Source organism: Chrysemys picta, chromosome 1 (genome assembly GCF_011386835.1).
Source record: "Chrysemys picta bellii isolate R12L10 chromosome 1, ASM1138683v2, whole genome shotgun sequence".
NCBI lineage: Eukaryota > Metazoa > Chordata > Testudines > Emydidae > Chrysemys > Chrysemys picta.
In genome coordinates, this window is record NC_088791.1 from 244,430,646 (window position 1) to 244,451,658 (window position 21,013).

Consider the following 21,013-nt stretch of genomic DNA (forward strand, 5'->3'; position numbering starts at 1 on the left):
CAACTCAGGGAGTCATTAATTAATTATTATCATCACTGAGAATAGTGCTTGCTATTTATCCAGAAGAGGGAGTACAAGATCATGTCTTTCCTTTGGATGCTACCTCCACAGGAGTTACTGTGTGTATGTGTATTTTTAAATTCTCTGTAGTGGGAGGCTGGAAGGGAAAAAACCCAAAAAGGAATACTCTGAGCACTCACCAATGCATTGCTGCAGCTTCAAAACTACTGGACAGGTCTCTTTTTACATAATAATTTAGGTCAACATGCAGCATTTTAGTTTCCATTTTTACTAGAAAAGGAATCATTTGCCCCCATCTCATCTGCCTTTTACACTATGGAAAAATACAGAGTTCAGTACTAAGTATTATATACAGGTTCAATACTTAACTGGAAATTGCACCTTTAACTCACCGATATGACATTTTATCATTGTTAGCATTAGCTGGACTGGTACACAATTCAAACATTTCAAACAGAATTAAAACAGCCCTGTTCAAATAAAATTTTATATTTGTACCTTACTTTTCGGAATAGGACAATACTAATTGGGATCTTGACCTCTGAATTTTGCTTCCCCTTTCTTGTGATGTGTACACCGACTTAGGTACAGTATTATGGGTACGTCCAGACTACCTGCCGGATCAGCGGGTAGCGATCGATCTATCAGGGATCGATATATCGCATCTCATCTAGATGCGATATATCGATCCCCGAACGCACTCCCATCGACTCTGGAACTCCACCAGGGCCAGTGGTGGTAGCAGAGTCGACAGGGAAGCCGCGACCGTCGATCCCGTGAGGTAAGTCGAAATATGATACGTCGACTTCAGCTACGCTATTCCTGTAGCTGAAGTTGCATATCTTACATCGACCCCCCTCCAGTGTAGACCAAACAAATACAGCATATTTTATTGTTAAATAATTGTCACACAGTATTTATTGGAACAACATTTTTACCAAAAAGGGGCTCTTAACTGAATAGTATAAGGGGGGAAAAAATCTGGTTTCCTTCAATCCAGACTCCCCACTTGTATCCACCAGACTATAAGAGTTCTAATTCAGAAGTATCACTCTATACTGGTTTATGAAAATGGAACCAAGTATTCTAAGTGTTTTTCTTTGTTTCTTCTAGTGAAAAAAAGGTCACTATGTATTATGCTAAGAGAGAAAATCATGCTCATGTTAGCCAGACAGCAATGTCCCAATTGACTACATGCAAACTGTGTGGTGACTGATACCTTCCTCTGGTGACACGCCTGCCTTAGGTTTCCAGTATTCTGGTTAGTTCACAGTGAGTTGGGGTTAAAAGTAGAACAATCATAGAACACAAAACAGTTTCCTTAATAGTCTGCTGCCTGTGCAGCTCAGAGTTTCCAAAGATGTCTTAAAAAAAAAAATCAGTTAAAATGTAATTCTGTGTTCTAGGGTGCATACGGTGGAGGCTTTTCTTCTGGCAGGAAGTAAGTTGGTGTGTATAGTGGCGGGGCATTGGGTGGGAGACCATAGTTCGAGCTTGACTGAGATGGAGGCTGAGTATCATCAGATAAAGAAATATCAGTAGATGATGATGCTGGAAAATGGCTTGCAGGCTGTAATTAAAGAAAAAAATGCCATCTTCAGTAAGGGATTACAGACATGTTTGCAGCTATACTGTATTAAAATGTACCATTAAACCTCTCAGATATCTTTAATGTGCACATCCCTGTGGTGGTGGTAACGCACACGTTAAGACTGTGACATGCAGTGCATATCGAGGTGAGACAGTTTACACTTATCACTTACGTTAGTCTTAATATGAGTTTTATGCATACAATTCACCCTTCATCTAGGCAACTGAATAAAATACACTTTTTTTTTTTTGCAAAAGAGGATGCTCTAGTCCCCCAGGTAAGTCAGTATAGCAGAGTGGGCTTTAAGGGGTATGCAGTTGTTTATTTAAAATTCATATTGCTACCTGGAAACTATCCTAGGGCTGTAGGCATTATATATAATAAGTTACCTCTTTTGATCTCATAAGCTGGTCAGGGCTCTGTACAAACTGTTGGTGGAGTCTGGTATCTTTGATGCAATCTTGTTTGTCTACAAACCACATACAAAATTCTATTTCCCTGAACAGAGGAGCAACCAAACACCAGGGCAGCATCCTTGCTCTCTAACCAAAAACCTCTTTTAGCTAGCAACCTCCCTACCCCCAAAAAAAGCTCTCTCTCTCTAGGCTTTTTCCAGGATTGTGCTCCCAGCTGTGTCTGCTTGTCTCTCTTGTGCTTCTTCACTCTCATATATCCACCTCCCCACTGTGGAGTCCTCTGCCCACTCAGTCCAAATTACGGGGCAGGCTCGCATGCCCCTTGTGTCTTAGCTGTAAGGTGAAGCTGTTTGGCTGTCTATTTTAAATGAGGGGTAGAAGTCATAACAATTTAAGTTATCTTATTTCAGTATAGGATGCCTATTCTCTGATCCACTTTATGGCCCTCTGGGTAAGTGTGTGTGGAGGGATGTATGTATGTATGAGATAGATAGATTTGGATATATAATGTATGTGACTGACTGGACTGTAATACTCTGGCTCCTTTTGGATTTGGACTGGAGTGAGGAGCTCTACGTGCTTACAAAGCAGCTCATCTTCAACCATTAATGCTTCACCCACTTTGTTAAAAACAAAAGGGCACATTGACACTATTTTAAATAAGTTTTGCCATTGACTTCAGTGGGGCCAGGATTTCATCCTTGACCCTCAGATGTTAATCACCTGCCATTCCAAGGGTGTCAGCTGAAGTGGTGAGTGCCCCGCTTTGAAGTGCTCAGATTCAAAGACCCTGAAATTTTTCAATTAAAAAAAAAAAAAAAGCTATTTTCAAGGTAAGGGAAATGCAAAATCTGACAAGTAAATGCCACTGTCCCAGGTATTTAACATTTAAAAAATTATCCATAATTTTCTAGAATAGTGGTATTCTAGTACTGGTAACTATTGCACCTAGGTACATTTCTCCTTTGAACAGCACAGTGGATCTCAGATCTGGCATTCTACTCTCTACATGCATGGACCTCAAGGAGAATTCTGTGCAAGCAGAGACATTAAAGCTTTGGAGTCAAGAAGCCTCTGAGAAGATAATTTCCTCCTCTATTTACAGATGGGGTTGATTTAAACAGCTTTAAGAAGGCCTGAGAGAGGGGATTTTGTCATAAAAATGTTATCTTATTTCTAAGGATACAAATGCATGGTTACAGCACATACCCTCACAACACCTACTAACCATATTGTAAATGAGAAGTTAAAACATTCTGATATTTTCACACTAGGCCTAGAGTCTCCTCTGTTGTCTAGTTTCTCCTTTGTGAGTATCATCTAGACCAACCACCACTACTGCAATCACAATTATTTGTTCAATTATCCAGTCAGGCGATCAGAGATGTTGCCAATGAGAGTGACTACACTGTAGCATTAGAGTAAACTGTGCTATATGCCAATTTTAGAATTAGCTCTAAGATGGTAAATAAAAAACTCTGGCTTATTATATCTGTGTAAAGCAGTTTGTTTTCAAAAATAATATTCTAACAATATGATTCTCTACTAGCTATTCCACAGCCCCTCAGTATGTTGACCAGTTGAGATTAGCACAATGTGGACCTGAGTCTAGTCCCGGAATTTTTAGCTGTTACCTCATGAAGCAGAGACTGCCATGGGGTTAAATTATTAAAAGTGCCTAAGTCCCATTTTCCAGAGTTAGGAATTTAGGGCCAGATCCTCAAAGGTATTTAGGCACCTAACTGATTTCTAGAGGTCTAAATACCTTTGAGGATCCCTTATGAGGCTAGATCTCAGAGAGACTCAGTGGGACTTACTTAGGCACCCATGGGCTAAGTCTACAAAGCAGGCCACCCAGCACTTAAGTGGCTTTGTATATGCCTACTTGTGGAAACTGTCTCTTTAGGCCTCTAACTCTGAGCACACCCACAGAGTCAGGCCCCACACAAAAGACAGGTGTGTGTGTGTCCTGACCTAGTGGTTAGGGCACTCAGCTGGGACGAGAGAGACCCAACTTCAGATCCCTGCTCATGTGTTGCCTACATTAGAGCCCTAACCCCTGGGCTGCAGCATCACTGCTTGGCTCCAAATGCTGCAGCAGGTACCGCTGGAAAGCCTGGGTGCTTTCAGGGTATCTGCAAGTGAGCTGGGAGACCTGGCCCTGCAGCAAGGAGCCTGGAACCCTTGTGAATTCCAGCTGGCTCTGGGGCTCTCTGGGCTACTAGACTCCCTGCTGCAGGGTGAGCCCTTTTCTCTTAGCTCATAGCCAGCTTCCGACTCAGGATCCCATTCTGAGGCAGAAAACTCCCCTTTCAGCGCATGGGAGCCTGGGCGCCTCAGGTGGAGGTGGGGGGGTTCCACTGTGTCTGGGTACCTAGGAGTTAGACACTACAATGCTCAGCATTGCAACTTGTACATCTCGCCCTATGTCACTTTTGAAAATGGGATTTAGGCACTTTTGAAAACTAAATAACTAACACAGCACCCTCGGTGTGATTAGGTCTTTAGTGTGAAAGCGGCCCAGCAGATGGTAACTGTCATTTCTGCTTGCTGTAAATGTGAGCTAAGCTTTGGGTTAGGACCAAAGATTTACTCAGTAGTGGAGGTGGGTAATGTATAAGAAATTGGCCATTTCAGCACAGATTATTTACAAAATGTCCAAAAATGGAAACAATTATTAGACAGTGTGCACTGAACATCTTCACCAATCATGAGTTTGCTTACATATGTAAGCCTTTATACTAGTGCTGTAACTCATTCCCTCCACACAGCAATGTGAGTGTCTCATACATGGAGCAAGGTTGTTTTTTTCCGGAAGGATTAATAGCTTTCACCTGTGGAGACTAAAGCTTGCATCTGATCTCTCCTGGCGTGCAGGTGCTTCCTGCCTCTGATTGTCATGAACAGAAGAAAAAGCAAATGAACACACTTCCAAAAATATTTAACAATATAGGGAATAAGACTTTTGGATAAAATAGTGACAGATTTATTTTTGAAAGGTGAGGGTTTTTTTATATGCCAGAACACGAAATACTTAATGTTCATGTCTTCGGTTTAGTTATTTTCTTTGTCATATCTTTTGGTTGTTCTTCATGCCAATTTCTCTACGCTCAGGTCATACTGATTGGAACTTAATGATAATCTTTAGAAAGTCACAGCTCCATTGCCAGTTGAAAATGATCCCTGCTTACTAGCCTCTCTCTAGCACATTAAGGTCTATAACACACACACAGGAGCGAGTAATTGTGGTGAATTAAATGACCACATTCAGTTTTCAGAATCTAAAGTTCTAAGATTGGAGGATATCATTTTCAGGCATGCAGGTTTTATTTGCATGCAGGCTTTTCTGTGGTGCTTATTATTTTACTTTCCTGGCCTTCATGATGGTAGTATCGGAGCACTTAAACATTAATGAATTTTTATCTGCACTACACTCCTGCGAGGCACAGACTTATTAATTATTTCCATTCTACAGATGAGGAACCAAGGTACAGAGATTAAGTGACATATCTAAGGTCACACAGGAGGTCTGTGGCAGAGCTAGGAACTGACTTCAGGGCCCCCAAGTCCAGTCCTGAGCTTTACCTACAAGTCCTTCCTTTCCATCAGGACTTTGCTGACTTTACAGTGTACCGCTCTGCTGTTGCCCCAGGCAGCAGTTTGTCAATCAATTAAAGAAAGGGCGGTGAGCTGCAGCACCTAGATCAGCAGAGACAGGAAACTCAAGGGCATTTTTTTTTTAAACGCTGCTGTCATCACAGGCCAATGTCATGGAAGAGCAGAAAGGTGAGGGAGCCAGTAGTTGCAGATGGAGCAGGGAATGCCGGGGATTTCAGGGCAGCAGCAAAGGAATAAACATTAGCTCTTTGAGTAGATGCAGCTGTGAATGCCCTGTGTGTGCACCAGAGAGAAAGAACTTTGCCTAGCAGTACCCGCAGGGGTGGTGCTTATGCCCTGTGGCCGTAGCCCCTCCCCGGCTGTGTACGGGCAACGCCGGCCCAATCCCTTCAGTTCCTTCTCACTGATCGTGGCTAGAGGCCGAGCTTTATGGAATCTTCACCTCCCATTTTCACTCACCGTTTTCTGACTAGTACCTTAGGCTTAGTTTAAGTGTTAGGAGAATATTTGGCAGCCTTGTGTGATGCCCTCACCAGGGTTCAAGCATTTTCCATCATAGAGGGGGGCCATCCCCAAGAGCAACCCCCACAGCAGATGCTTGTTGAAGGACACATTAAAGAAAGTGGCTCACTCTGCAAGTCAGTCACAAAGAGGATTTGCAGTTGAAGCAGCATCTTTCTGGAGCAGGACATGAGGCCCACTTTGGCTCTGAGGCCCTCATCTGATAGTTGGTCACCTTCAGATCTGGCAAATGATGCCACTCTGCACTTGGTGTCTCCCTCAAGAGGAAAAGGGGTCATTCACTCTCCTCTGGTGTGGCCAGGAAGAGGTCCCATAAAATGAGCCGGGACCATTCCAGGGTTCAGCGAGATTCCTCCTCCTCTTCTAGGAGTGCTGACCAGCACTGCACTCCCTCTGGCAGGTGGGATGGAGCAGGTCCATCCACCCGCTCCTCAGTACCATGTGGTGAGCAGCAAGGGCCTGTACTGTTGACTCCAGTTCCAGCCACGGGACATCCATTGAATCTGGTACTGATGATGTTGGCACCAGTGCTAATGGTCTTCACATTGATGGCATATGAGCCGGCATCAGACCTGCTTTGCCTCTCAATCCTGGACCTCTACTACTTCATGAGTTCTCCGGTGCTATGGCATCTACCAACTAGTCCTCCATTGTGCCCCTGGCACCCTCTGGATATGTGTCAGAGATGCCGGGTACGCTGGCACTGCAGTTCCTACCACCTGTGCCACAGACTGTGGATTCGAGGTTGGTATTGGCACGGAAAGCCTCCTTGAAGTTGGTGCATCCTTCAGCACCATCATTGTCTTAGTGGCAGATCCCATCATTGAGTGCAGTGCCAGTGCCTCTCCCAGTACCAAGTGGGAGCATGTCCCATTCGATGCCACTGGTGCTGATTCCCCACTCCTCTTCAGCACTGATGCTACCTCCTGATTAGGCTTCAAATGAGTCTGAGTCGTTCTTTGTTCCATCGGGGCTGGCTCCCATATTGTCACCACAGAACCTCCGGAATTCCTCAAGGTCAAGGTCAGGGTTGTCCTTGGATAGGCATCAGAGATCACCCTCAGATCATTATTCGCACTGAGATCGGCATCTACTCCACAGTCAGGACAGTGGTTCTTGTCCCAATGCCTTATGCGTATGCCCAGTGGCTTCCTTGGAATCTCTGAGATGTGCCTCGGTCCTGAGGTCACACTCTAGAGCGCGATCACTGTTCCCGACAGTGACTCCTGCTCCCATACCGTCTCAGCTGCAATTGACCACTGAGTCCATTCCCCTATCCCCTGGGACCTATGGAGCTCTTCCAACCAGATCCTGTGGTGCAAGAATAGAATCCATCATTGGTGCAGCAAACCGCCTCCCCGGATGAATCTATTGTGCTGGAATCTTCCTCTCCCTCAGTGTACGAGGACTTAGTTTAAGGCATACGAGGGCCTCCCAAGATAGCAGTCATACACCTCAGGTATCCAGGCAGAATTCCTGCCAGAGAGCACACACAAGCTGCTGGATATTCTCCAATCATCAGCTCAAGGGAGAGTAGCCTTCCTGCTAAATGAGGCTCTCAAGGAGCCTGCAAAGGCCTTCTGGAATACCCCAGCTTCATTGTCCCCTATGGCGAAGAGATCAGAGAAAAAGTACTTCATTCCAACGCAAGGGTGTGAGGGTTTGTACTCCCACCTGGCCCTTACCTCCCTGCTGGTGATTGCAACAAATGACAGTGCTCAGCAGGGCAGGTATAAATCAAATGAACATCAGGATCCGGCAGGCTTTGGTTTCTAAATATGACTGTCAATTGGGCAGCCATGTCTAAGCTCGCAGACAACTCGCTCCCTCCAGGGAAAAGCTTTTTTGGCAGTTGTTGAGGAAGGGAGCATGGTAGCCAAGACATTATTACAGCAGCCAGAATTATGGCATCAGCTGTCACCATGAGGAGGGCCTTACAGCTGCAGAATTATGGCACTGCGCCCCATATGCGGAGACCATTGAGGCATCCCGAGATACTTTGCGGGCTTTGGGAGTGTATATTCTGGCTGTTAAGAGACGCCACCATAACGGTCAGCGGCCGCAACAGCAATTCAGCTCTCAGCATTTTTTTGGACAATCGTCCCTTCCTGTGCAGCAGCAGGACTATACCATAAAGATCCCAGAAGAGAAGGTCCTGTGGTTCAGGGTTTAACCAGCTGGACCTCTCACTCCTGGTGCCTAGCAAGCACCCATTTTGATTTGTGTGTCCACGACAGCAGTCCAGTGGTAATCTCTCCTCCATCTCCCCTGTTCGGGGACAGGTTGGCCTGCTTTTACAGTGTTTGGGTCTTCAGGTCAGGTTATGCCAGTGGTTCTCAAACTTTTGCATTGGCAACCCCTTTCACACAGCAAGCCTCTGAGTGCGACATCCCCGCCCCTTATACATTAAAAACAGATATTTAACTCTATTATAAATGTTGGAGGAGAAGCGGGGTTTGGGGTGGAGGCTGACCTCGTGACCCCCACAGGGGTCACGACCCTGTTTGAGAACCCCTGGGTTATGCCATACAGTTCCTCTCCATCCCTCCTCCCCACCCACTACCACATCCCTTTTCAGGGACCCCCTCATGAGACACTGCTACTTGAGCAGGTTCAGTTTTTACTGACTTTGGGGGCAATACAGGAGGTCCCCCTGTAACATCAGGGGCATGGGTTCTACTCCTGCTATTTCCTGGTCCCAAAGACCAAGAGAGGGATGAGACCTATCCTCAATCTCCTGTTTGGCCAAATGGAAGCAATTCTCGGTATGGTCATTAGGGGAGTTCAACTGATGCTGCCTTGTATCCAGGACGTTTTGGAGTACTTGTTACACCTTCAGCCTTCTGGTCTTGCACTTAGTTAATTGGGAGTCCACCTGGCTGCAATTCCAGCATTTCATCTGCCCATCAATGGAAGTCTGTGTTTTCAAAACCCATGCAGTGAGGTGCTTGAAAGGAGTCACTCATCTCCACCCACCAGTTAAAGAGCAATTTCCTTTGTGGGACTTAATACTGTCTTAGTGTCTCTTACGGGACCTCCGTTTGAGCCTATGGAAACTTCTTCCTTCCCTCTTCTGTGTCAGAAATCTGCTTTCCTTGTGGTGATAACATCTGCAAAGTGTCTGTGAGTTGCAGGCTTTGATGGCAGAACCTCCTTATGGGTCATTTTCCAGAAACAAAGTAACCTTGCGGCCAGACCCTAAGTTTTTATCTCAGGTGGTTTCCCAGTTTTACATGAACCAAGTTATATATCTACCAGTGTTCTTCCCTAAGCTGCACTGAACCCCAGAGAAGCAACGTCTTCACACACTGAATGTCAGGTGATGTCTACCTTTTTATCTGGATAGAACTAAACCTTTCCGTTCCTCACCTCGTCTGTTTGTTTCAGATGTGAACAACTGAAGGGACAAGCAGACTCGTCACAGACCATCTCCAGGTGGATAAGTTCCTGTAGCATGACAGGATATGAAGTAGTTGAGAGCTATGAGCTCATTCCATGAGCACTCTGGCGACGTCAACAGAATTTCTAAATGACATTCCTACACTGGACACTTGCAGGGCAGCCATTTGGTCCTCTGTGCATAGTTTTGCAAACCACTCTGCCATTATGCCTGCGTTCAGATCAGATGCAAACTTCAGGAAGGCAGTCCTGCCGTCCTCCTTTATATAGACTTGTCATAACTATAAAGGCAAGGGTAACAACCCTCCTGTGTACAATACTTTAAAAACCCCTCCTGGCCAGAGACACCAAAATCCTTTTACCTGTAAAGGGTTAAGAAGCTCAGGTAACCTGGCTGACACCTGATCCACAGGACCAATAAGGGGACAAGATACTTTCAAATCTTGGTGGGGGGGAAGGTTTTTGTTTGTGCTCTTTGTTTTGGGGGTTGTTCACTCTTGGGACTAAGAGGGACCGGACATCAATCCATGCTCTCCAAATTTTTCTGAACAAGTCTCTCATATTTCAAACTTGTAAGTAACAGCCAGGCAAGGCGTGTTAGTTTTATCTTTGTTTTCTCAACTTGTAAATGTTCCTTTTGCTAAAGGGTTTACCTCTGTTTGCTGTAACGTTGAACCTAAGGCTAGAGGGGGTTCCTCTGGGCTCTTTGAATCTGATTACCCTGTAAAGTTATTTTCCATCCTGATTTTACAGAGATGATTTTTACCTTTTCTTTAATTAAAATTCTTTTAAGAACCTGATTGATTTTTGCATTGTTTTAAGATCTAAGGATTTTGGATCTGTGTTCACCAGGACTAATTGGTGAGGGTATACTCTCAAGCCTTTCCTTTCACCCAGGAAAAGGGGTGTAAGGACTTGGGGGGGGGAATTAGTCTCAAATCTGCCCAGAAAAGAGGGGGGTTAGAGACTTGGGAAATATTTGGGGAAAGGCAGAGTTCCAAGTGGCTCTTGCCTAAGATTTGGAACACACTTGGTGGTGGCAGCTTACTGATAACCTAAGCTGGTAAATAAGCTTAGAGGGCGTTCATGCGGGTCCCCACATCTGTAAGGAAGGAACCTTGACAAGACTCTTGAGCCGCACTGCTTGGAAAGCACCCACACATGGAATACCCAGCTGCAGCTACATGAAGAAGAAAGAATGGTCACCTAACTCATAAATGTTGCTCTTCGCAATGCGAGGCAGATGTCTATTCTATGACCTGCCCTCCATCTCCTCTGCATCGGAGGCTGTACTCCTGACATTGTGGGGTGAAGGAACTGAGGGGGCCACGGTAGTGCCACCCTTATACGGCCTGGGGAGGGGCTGTGGCCGCAGGGGGCGAGTCCGGCCACTACAGACACTGCTATGTAAAGTTCTCCAGCTCTGGTGGCTGGGGTGTGCACACACCTGTACATGGAGTACATGTCTGCATCACATCTCAAAGCACAACAGTTACAATAAGGTGACCATTTTTTGTGTGTGTGTGGGGAGCCAGAGTAGCAGCGGAAAGATGGGGGAGCAGATTAGATTTCTTTGGCTAATTTTGCTAGTCCAGGTGCCAAAGTGAATTCCTCACTCCATGCTTGTTCAAAATTCAAATTATTCTCAGGCAATTGCCATTTTAGGATTCAGTTTGTTTCAGTCAATATAGAGGCTTAGTGACCATGAGAACCGTGCTTCAAAGTTAATACCTCATATATAGAGCAATGGCCCTTCATGCTGCTATTGATGCTGTTATTAACCCAGGCTGTTCCCTATGCATGGGGGAAAACTGTAATGCTTTCACCTTATCATCCTTCCTTAAAACCTACCTCTGCTGCCATGCTTACAAATCGCTGCCATCTGGCACTGAGTAGGCAAGAGGTGGGAAGTTTTGCTTTTCTGCTAAACCAGTCTCATCCTCCCAGACTTCCCCACCCTCTGTTTTGTCCACCTACTGTGTCCTGTCTGCTCTAAAGTTAGTTTTCCAGGGCAAGGATTGTCTTTGTTTATACAGCACCTAATACCGTGAGACTCTGATCCTTGATTGGGGTTCCTAAGCACTACCAAGGAACAAATAATGATCAATGAAGAAACCTGTGGGAGAAGATCTAAAAACAGTATCTGGACTGACCTTTTCTGTAAAAATAGAGGAGAGTCTGTGTTTTAGGCAACAAATTCATCTTCCCCTCCACCTCCAACTCCCCCAAAACCCCACAGCAGACAAGATTTAGCAGTGTAGGAGTTATACCACAGAGAAGCATCTGGCTTTCAAGAGGATTAACAAGAAAAATATCATTTTGTACTCTACCTGAAGAGGTAAAGGATAGGATGAATATGCAGGAAGAGCTGCGGCAGAGGGACAAAAACCGGCATATGTCAGGATCTGCTGGGCTGGATTGTACAAGATCTGAGGAGGCGGGGCAGAACTAAAGGCAATTTGGGATAGCGGTGCCTGCTGAACACAAAAGACAACAACATGTTAGCAAAATAAAACCATGGATTAGGAAAAAGGAAAACTATTTTGACTACATCAAACTGACTGATCAGATCACTTGACAATGTTTGATTTCTCTATTTTCTTATTTCCCCAGCATAAAAAATACACACACTGTAAAAGTCATTTTCCCCTTCATACTAATAAAAATGTTATTTTCTACTTTGATTGTACCAACCGTCCAAGAATCTCAAACATTAATACATGAACCCTCACAATACCACTGTATCCTCTAGAGAAGTAAGTTGGGAAACCAAGGAACTTTGAAATTAAAGCCTCCTCCCTGCCCCCACACATACTTTTACTTTACTCTCTAGAAATAGGGTGTTCTGGGGGGGGGGGTTGGTCTGAAGTGACACAGCTGCTTTCTTTTTCACCTTAAGAAATGTCCAGCGCTTCCTCAGGCCTTGCTGACGATGCAGTGGACAGGACTCCAGCCCAAGAAGCACCAAGCCTAGAACCCATGAAGCGTGTGGGGGGCAGCCTTGACCTCTTCCCCCAAAAGCACCCCTAACCCCACAATTTTCATAGAATCATAGAATATCAGGGTTGGAAGGGACCTCAGGAGGTCATCTAGTCCAACCCCCTGCTCAAAGCAGGACCAATTCCCAACTAAATCATCCCAGCCAGGGCTTTGTCAAGCCGGGCCTTAAAAACCTCCAAGGAAGGAGACTCCACCACCTCCCTAGGTAACGCATTCCAGTGCTTCACCACCCTCCTAGTGAAATAGTGTTTCCTAATATCCAACCTGGACCTCCCCCACTGCAACTTGAGACCATTGCTCCTTGTTCTGTCATCTGCCACCACTGAGAACAGCTGAGCTCCATCCTCTTTGGAACCCCCCTTCAGGTAGTTGAAGGCTGCTATCAAATCCCCCCTCATTCTTCTCTTCTGGAGACTAAACAATCCCAGTTCCCTCAGCCTCTCCTCATAAGTCATGTGCTCCAGACCCCTAATCATTTTTGTTGCCCTCCGCTGGACTCTTTCCAATTTTTCCACATCCTTCTTGTAGTGTGGGGCCCAAAACTGGAAACAGTACTCCAGATGAGGCCTCACCAATGTCGAATAAAGGGGAACGATCACGTTCCTCGATCTGCTGGCAATGCCCCTACTTATACAGCCCAAAATGCCGTTAGCCTTCTTGGCAACAAGAGCACACTGTTGACTCATATCCAGCTTCTCGTCCACTGTGACCCCTAGGTCCTTTTTCCTAATCCATGGTTGCATTTTGCTAACATGTTGTTGTCTTTTGTGTTCAGCAGGCACCGCTATCCCAAATTGCCACTCCTCCAGGCACATAATATCCCTACTTCTTGCCATCACTGAGCAAGCATGCTGCTGCACTCACTCTGTAGTAGCAGAAATGAACTGATGCTATAAGGCTTTTTCCCCTCTTGCTCTTGAGACACGTGCAGCGGCACATACCCTTTCTAGCATTTGCTATTCCAGGCCTGGTCTCCCACCACCTTTGTTCCACCAGGAAAGACACTGTTGCAGCACTCCTTACTCCAGAACCCCTTTGTTGTCTCCCTACCCTCATGGGCCTGATCCAATGAGTAGCCAGAGTTTTTCTGGAGGTTCTTTTAAGATTAACCTGGCAAATCATCACATCTTGCAAAGGTGACATATGGGTCAGGATTCAGCTGCTGCTTTACTAATGGTTTCTGTACATGTAAAATGGGTGGGCAAACTACAGCCCATGGGCTGGATCCGGCCCCTCAGGGTTTTGGAGCTGGCCTGTGAGATTGCCACCCAAGTGACGTCGCGGGCCCCGTGCTGCTCCCAGAAGCGGCTGGCACCAAGTCCCTGCGTTCCCTGGGGGACGGGGGTGGGGGGGCAGAGGGCACCGTGCATTGCCTGTGGGTACCTCCCCTGCAGCTCCCATTGGCCAGGAATGGGGAACCACGGCCAAAGGGAGCTTCGGGGGAGATACCCACAGGCAATGCGCGGTGCCCTCTGCCCCCGCCCCCCCCCAGGGGCCGCAGGGACGTGGTGTCAGCCGCTTCCCGGAGCGGCGCAGGGCCAAGGCAGGTAGAGAGCCTGTCCTAGCCCCACTGCCACCCTGGAGCTGCTCCAGGTAAGTGGCGCCGGGCTGGAACCCGGACCCTGAACCCCTCCTGTACCCTGCACCCCAACACCCTGCCCTACCCTGCACCCCTCCTGCACCGAGCCCCCTCCCGCACTCTGCACCCCAACCCCTTGCCCTGAGCCCCTTCCTGCACACCGCAACCACTCCCACACCCCATACTCTCTCCCACAACCCAACCCCCTGCCCCAGCCCTACATTCATGGCCCTGCATGCAATTTCCCCACCCAGATGTGGCCCTTGGGCCAAAAGTTTGCCCACCCCTGATGTAAAACAATCCCCCGCGGCACCCAGCACACTTAGTGTCTGATTTGTATTGTCTGGCCACGTAGGCCCCAATCCTGCAGAGCAACTTGAAGGATTGGGGGCTGTTGTTGCAAGCCCTGGGGGACAGCATCCATGTCTTCCAGGTTCATAGCTAGTTAATGAGGGGTAGGGAAGCTTCACAAAATGTAAGTGGAAGCAGTCCGGAGTCCTCCCTAGGAAAATGTTGAAATACCAGGTGCAACACTCTGCCATTCAAAAGGTTATAAGGCAACCCTTTTCCCATCTCCACTCCTCTCGGCCGCAATCTAGCCATTCATGCTGCCCCTTCCTAAAACTCCATTCTGTCTGTGAGGCCTAAGTGAGGAAACGTCTACAAGTTCACATCCATGCTGAACTGGGAAGGTGGCACCTACAAACATTTCCACGATGATGGGGCTGAAGGCTTCCTTTGGATTTTGTGTAACACCAAGGACCATGTCAGTGCTTAACACACAACATGGGACATAAGAAGAATGATTTTCTATCAAATGTTGGATCGATACATAATTATATAGAAATAATAAAAATACATAAATGTAATTACAGTAATAACTTTACTGGGTGTTTCTACGGAAGGGGCTGACTCTGAGCTTATTGCATGGAGGTAGCCATGTCCCTGTGAAATCACTTTACTGAAATCGCAAGGATCGTCCTCCCATTGGTTTCAACAGAAAAAACAGTGGACTAAGCCCTATTCTAGGTGAATTTCAACATGTAGCTAAGCTGTCTGGGGGTGCTTTTTTCTAATTAACCTGAGTTTTATAGACATCTAATACAAACGTGTAAATTAAGACAGAACTGCTAATGCTTCTGGCCCAGATCCTAAATACCTTTGTGGAGCTGGGCCTCTCTTCCTCCGTGGCTGGAGAAAGGAAAGTGTGGAACAAAGAGACATCCCCTACTCCAGAGAAATAGTGAGAACAAGCTAATGAGAGTAAGGCCTTTCAAGCTGAAGAAGTACTTGAGTCACTCATGCCAGAATGTGGCTCAGCCCTGAATCAGAATGAAGCATGAAATGTAGGCTGAGACTTATCGATCCGGTGATATAAACCAAGACAGACACATTTTTTCAACAGCAACATGAAACACAGGTATTCTATTGGTATTCATTGCAGTTAGCCAACTTCTTACTTGTTACATGCTACATATGTTGGTCCTTCTCACCACAATCTCTGTGAAAACTTTTAAAACCACTCTGCCAGAAACTCATGCACCAGAAGCAACTATGTTCCAATTTTTGGAAGACAAAATAATATTTTCTGTGCAGGAAAATCTGATGGGTTTCAAAGCAATTGCACATTGTTTTTCAGCTCATTCTCACACCACCATAGCTATAACTGGTAGCTATAACTCCCCTAAGCTACACATGATTTTTACTAGACATCCTAGCTGTCTCTTTTAGATTTCATCCTTAAAGAAATGCCCTCAGGAACTGTAAAGGACAACTTCTATATAAACCTTCACAATGCCTGTGGTATTTCTGAGATTACATCATGAAAAAACAGATGATTATGATTCTCTCACCCCAATTTTTTTTTTAATATCAACCCCATGCCCTTTTGCATGCCTTTCCTTGCCGAACTTTGTGTTTTCTGAGGCCCCGGTATCCTAACAGCTGTTTATTGATACACAGCTACTGAAATAAAGTAGCAAATCAGTAAACCAGATAGTGTAGGTTGCCCAAAAGGAGACTGGAAAATTATTTGCTATAGTGAATAACAGGAGTTCTATTATTGATTTTTATAACGTTTGACACTATTGTGGGGTTTCTCTGTTTAACACATGCTTGTGGTGATTTACACAGATTTAGTCGTAAGCAGATAAAGTGCTCACTCCCACCCCTCCACTCCTGCTGCGGAGGAAACTTAAGCAGCTCTCTGATTTCCTCAGCTTTGTCGGGAGCTGAACAAACTTGCCCCACACTGAGATGATGTTGCATGACCGCTGCTGTAGTTTCATTCCATTGCTTTTTGCTGCTTGGATGCTTGCTTGGCCTGAGTGCCCAAATCTGTAAATGCAAGCTCAGCCTTTCCAGCATATTGTGATGTGTGAGGGTATGAAACTTGGTCACAATTATTCTGTTTCTTGTAGGAACATTTCAATAGCTTTGCACCCCTCATGAACAGTGATAGTAAATCAATGCTTGCAGAGGGATGAGTTTCACCCCAAAGAGTATTTCTGGAGCAAAAGACCAGTCCAAGGTCTGTGCAACACCTAAATTCCCCTTTAAGCCTTAGCTTAAGTAAAAGTGGGATTTATGTGTTGTATAAGCCTTGTGTTGGCCCTCTGCACAGGGGTGGATTTCACTATTATCACCTAATTCTCAGAGGAGCATTCACAACTCCTATTGGTTTTGGTAAAGCTTAATTTAATTAAATTACCTTTTAACCTGCCTTATAAGGTTTATAAGCCGCCTTCCCATTACTTATTTGCATGTGTACATTGTGCCTCTGCCCACAGCAGCCCTGCTAGCCTGGAGAAATGTGTTGTTAAAATTAAATGTATCTTTATAGCATTTAGTAATGCAGCCATTGTCCTTCAGAGCACCCACAGCAGATGTTATAGAAACAAATCGGAGATTTCCAGTGCTGGGTAGAAGACTAGTCTCCAAAAAGATGGAAATTTAATTCTTGATGTAGCAGTGGTGCTCACAAATTGATCAAGTGAGGGCTTCAGAAGAGAAAAAGACTTCACAACAATCTGGCACTAGCCACACCACCACCCAATGGGAAGTACTGAAAAGGCTTCCTCCTTTCACCTCTTTGCCCTAGCTAATGTATCCCAAGGAGCAGAAGCTGACAAGAGCTGAAATGGGTAGTAGTCAAACCTGACACACACAGCAGGACATTTAAAATGGATCCAATGTGTTGATCACTATGTTTCAGATAAATCTTGACCATGGCAGGAGACTGGCCTGAACAAAGCTACTGGCCCAGGGACCCAGGAAAAGCAACATCTCAATCATTTCCAAAGTAAGAGGGAAGAGTAGAGACAAAAAAGGGGAAGACCAGGAGAAGAATGAAGCAGAAGGGCTGTGTCAGTATTAGTTAAAATTGACTCTGTAATTCTCCCCTCTGCTCAGGAATCTCCTGATTCTTCTCCTTCCTGTTCTACCCGCTCATTTTTACATGTGCCCTTTCCCCATGTGCGTCTATGGAACATGAGTAACACTGGAAAGCAGCTTGTTCTCCCTTCAGCAAAGGAGGCACAGGCTGTTCATTACTAGATGGCTGTGTTTCATTACCGGCACTGTGGGAACACTCTTCAGACCACTTCCCCTTGAGTCACCAAGTCCCCCTCACACCTCAGAGTAAACGATACTCTGCTGCATGTTTGAACATTGCTCATGCAAAATGGCTGAGTGTGGTTGTTTGCCGAATGTAGGAGGGCAATTGTGTACTGGTGTACCTTGTGCAGCCTCTTAACGATGTTTTTTTTTTTAAAATAACTCACATGGCCCTGCTATAATAAAATGTTTCTAAAAGCCCTGAATCATGACACAGAGTTAGTTACTGATAGCTTGTTTTCCTGTGTGTGTTTTGCTGAAGAAGCACACTGGGGTGGTTGTGCTGGAATAGGAGGAATATATTTTATAAGCAGTGGTCCCCAAACTGTGGAGCGTGCCCCCCGAGGGTGGTGTGGAGGAACATTCGGGGCGGGGGGGGCACGCAGCTCCTCCCCCAACCTCGTTTAGCCCCCAGTCCTGCTCCACCTCCAGGCCCTCTCCGCCCCCCGACCAGCTCCACCCCCAGCCAGCTCCGCCGCTAGCCCCAGCTCCTCCCCCATCCCCAGTTCCACACAAAATAGCTTACACTCCCCATCACGCAGCAAAGGCAAACATCACATCACTGTTTTAACCTGCCCTTTAGGCAGGGGCCTCTGTAGCTACAGGTTGACCAGCATTGTCTGAATCAGTCCTGGCCCCTACTGAGCCACAGAAGATGCACACCAGGAATTAATGTGGCGACAAGCAACATTAACTTATGCATGGTCTTTTGCAGCTAAATGAAGGCAGCTTTGCTGGACGCAATGCTCCCTGGTCTCTCCACCCTCCTCTTGCTTTTGGCAAGTGATACCCCAAAGACCTATGAATATTGTAAAGTAAACACTGCTGTGGTGGTGGCGGCTCCTGAGGGGAAGGGAGGAAGCATGTCTTTTCCATCTGTGCTGTTTCCCTAGCCCCGTGTAATCACAGTAACCTGGGTTTGAGCCGCTCCCCATTGCAGAACAGCCAGGAACATACAGCCATGTATTTTGGAATCATTTTATCCACACTTAATCACAGCCACCTCTTCAGCACAGCGCAGCAGCTATTGTCCTCACACAACACCACTGCACAGCGGGTTAGGGCAGGCTGAGGCAGGGAAGAAGAATGACATCTCTTATGGAAACCAAAAAGGGGATTTAGGTTAGCAGAATGTAATAGTTCACATCAGAACCTGGCTGATACCCCAGAGTTAATCCTTGCTCTTTGGAAGACAATCACACAATCTTTAATATTCACAAGTGGTTAGGACCTCAGTTTCATATATCTATTAAATTGGCACCACCTGCACCAAACTGGCACCTTCTAGCACCATGCGGGGCCAATGGTTCAGTGCAGACTTTGAAAAAAGAGGCCACTTACTGAACCACCCACATGACTTGCTACAGATGCCAGCTTCTTACGTACACATGTGTATTAACTAGGCCTGATGCTACTTAGCTATAACACCTGGCCAGAGCACAGTCCAAGAACTCAAGGCTCATGCAGGAAACATTTTGTGAGCACTTGCTGTGTATGGTTCTGCTGTCTATTTTTTTAACACATTAGGTAACAGGATAATTAGCAACATACAGAAATCATCACTGATGAAAAGCTGCAGGACTTGCAAGTCTTACCATGTCTTTAAAGGCTCCAAGTATGGCTGCCGTGACTATCCCAAGAAACAATCCAACGATGTTCAGGACTGTGGAGGCCCACAGCAGCCGGTACAAGTGAACCACATCCTGACAGCTGTTCACTCCAAGAAACTCGTAGTAGCTGGTTGACTGTTCTGAACTGCAATGGGATAGAAATGGTGTCACTACTACATCAGTGATTTACAGAGCACCAGCCCAACTAAATCCTAAAATGTTTAATTTTTTCTCAGGCAAAATAGCTGAAGCAAGAGCAAGTAGCCCAGCCCTGTCTGAACGAGGAAATCGTACACAAACATTCCCACAGGAGCCAACATTGCTCAGCTAACCCCCAGGGAGCTCTGGTATAGATTCTCTGCAGCATGACCTGTTTTTTTAATCACTATGTCAAATTAAACTGGTTTAACAAAAAATAAAGCTACCAATGGCCATGCTAGGGGAGCCCCCAGTGCTACCCCTCATTCAGCTGACAAGCATTAGCACATGAGGGGATTTTTTGGTACAATTTTCTAGCATAGCTATGGCACTAATAGATGATGCTACATTTCTAATTTGCAAGCACTCTTAGAAATGTGTCTGAGAGCAGCTACCAGCTAAAACATGCCTACCACAGCTTCCTCCTTAGTTCACCTGTAAGCATTGCTTCGAAGATCCTTGTCGAATGTGCATGTTGCTTAAGAAGTGAATCCAAGAACAGGGAAGGGAGATTTTACTAACTGGCTATATTTGCATAGTGTCTGGGGTTTCAAACTGACAGAGGCAACACAATTCAGGACCTAATGGATATCAAAAAGATGTTTCTTCAAATTGCAGATTGTGCTATCTAGAAATAATATTTTACATTCATACATAGCAACGGCTATTACAAACCAGGCAAATTATGAACCCAAGCCTTGTTTGCTGCAGAGTCTGTGCATTGTGTGGTATTTGGAGAAACCAAATCCCATGTTTTGAAACACCCTGCTATTCTATTTGCAAACACAAGGCAAACACAACTGCCGAGTAGTAACACTTTCCCACCCACCCACTTCCATACCAGCTATCTCAGTTGGAGAGAGTTTCTGCCTGCTTGCTCTAGGGATATGCGTGCTACCTCCGAAGCCCTTCCCTTCACCATGGGGACATTTTGATGAAAGGCAGAGAAGAGTGTCCTGTGAAATTTTTGCTCTGAGTTCCAGTGAGGCTCATGGAGTGCAACTGGGGATGCTGGGTAGGGAAAACGCTAAGGAGAAAGGGAAGGCCTGGAGAAACCTAAAGTGCTCCTGTGCAGAGCCAAGCCAGCTCTGAGTATTTCTATAAATATCAAACCTGTTGCTGCAGTGCATAGTTGTGGCAGCACACCACCTGTTGCTGTGGTCAGCTACATCCCATCGTAGACATCGATCACCATAGCAGATAAAGCCAATGGTCCCCTTAGCACTGGTCACATTCACAAAGGTACTTAGGTGCTCTGCTGCCTAATGGCATCCTTAATTGTTATTGATAAATCTAAATATTTAATTGATTCTATGAAGTAGAACAGCTCCAACAGGAGAGACTGAGAGACCCGCCCCAGAATATCCAGCACCCCAGCGGTCAGAGCACTCACCTGTGCGGTGACAGACCTGTGTTCAAGCACCTGCTTGAGAGCAAGGATTCG

General features: G+C 45.8%; 1 protein-coding gene across 6 annotated transcripts in view; it reads right to left on the reverse strand.

Annotated features, from left to right (window-relative positions):
• Nucleotides 1-914: 914 nt before the first annotated feature.
• Nucleotides 915-21,013, reverse strand: part of TMEM255B (transmembrane protein 255B) — a 117,642-nt gene continuing 97,543 nt past the window's right edge. Inside the window, exons 7-10 of one of the 6 annotated variants that reach the window (XM_065591772.1) lie at nt 19,357-19,516; nt 11,898-12,044; nt 4,863-4,918; nt 915-1,591 (exon numbers count right to left, since the gene is read on the reverse strand). In XM_065591772.1, coding sequence (XP_065447844.1) covers nt 1,387-1,591; nt 4,863-4,918; nt 11,898-12,044; nt 19,357-19,516 — 568 coding nt within the window. In that variant the 3' untranslated portion in view covers nt 915-1,386. Of the gene's footprint in view, nt 1,592-2,751; nt 2,819-4,862; nt 4,919-11,897; nt 12,045-19,356; nt 19,517-21,013 lie in introns of all 6 variants that reach the window. The other 5 variants (XM_065591773.1, XR_010600432.1, XM_065591784.1 and 2 more) reach the window with 5 other exon arrangements.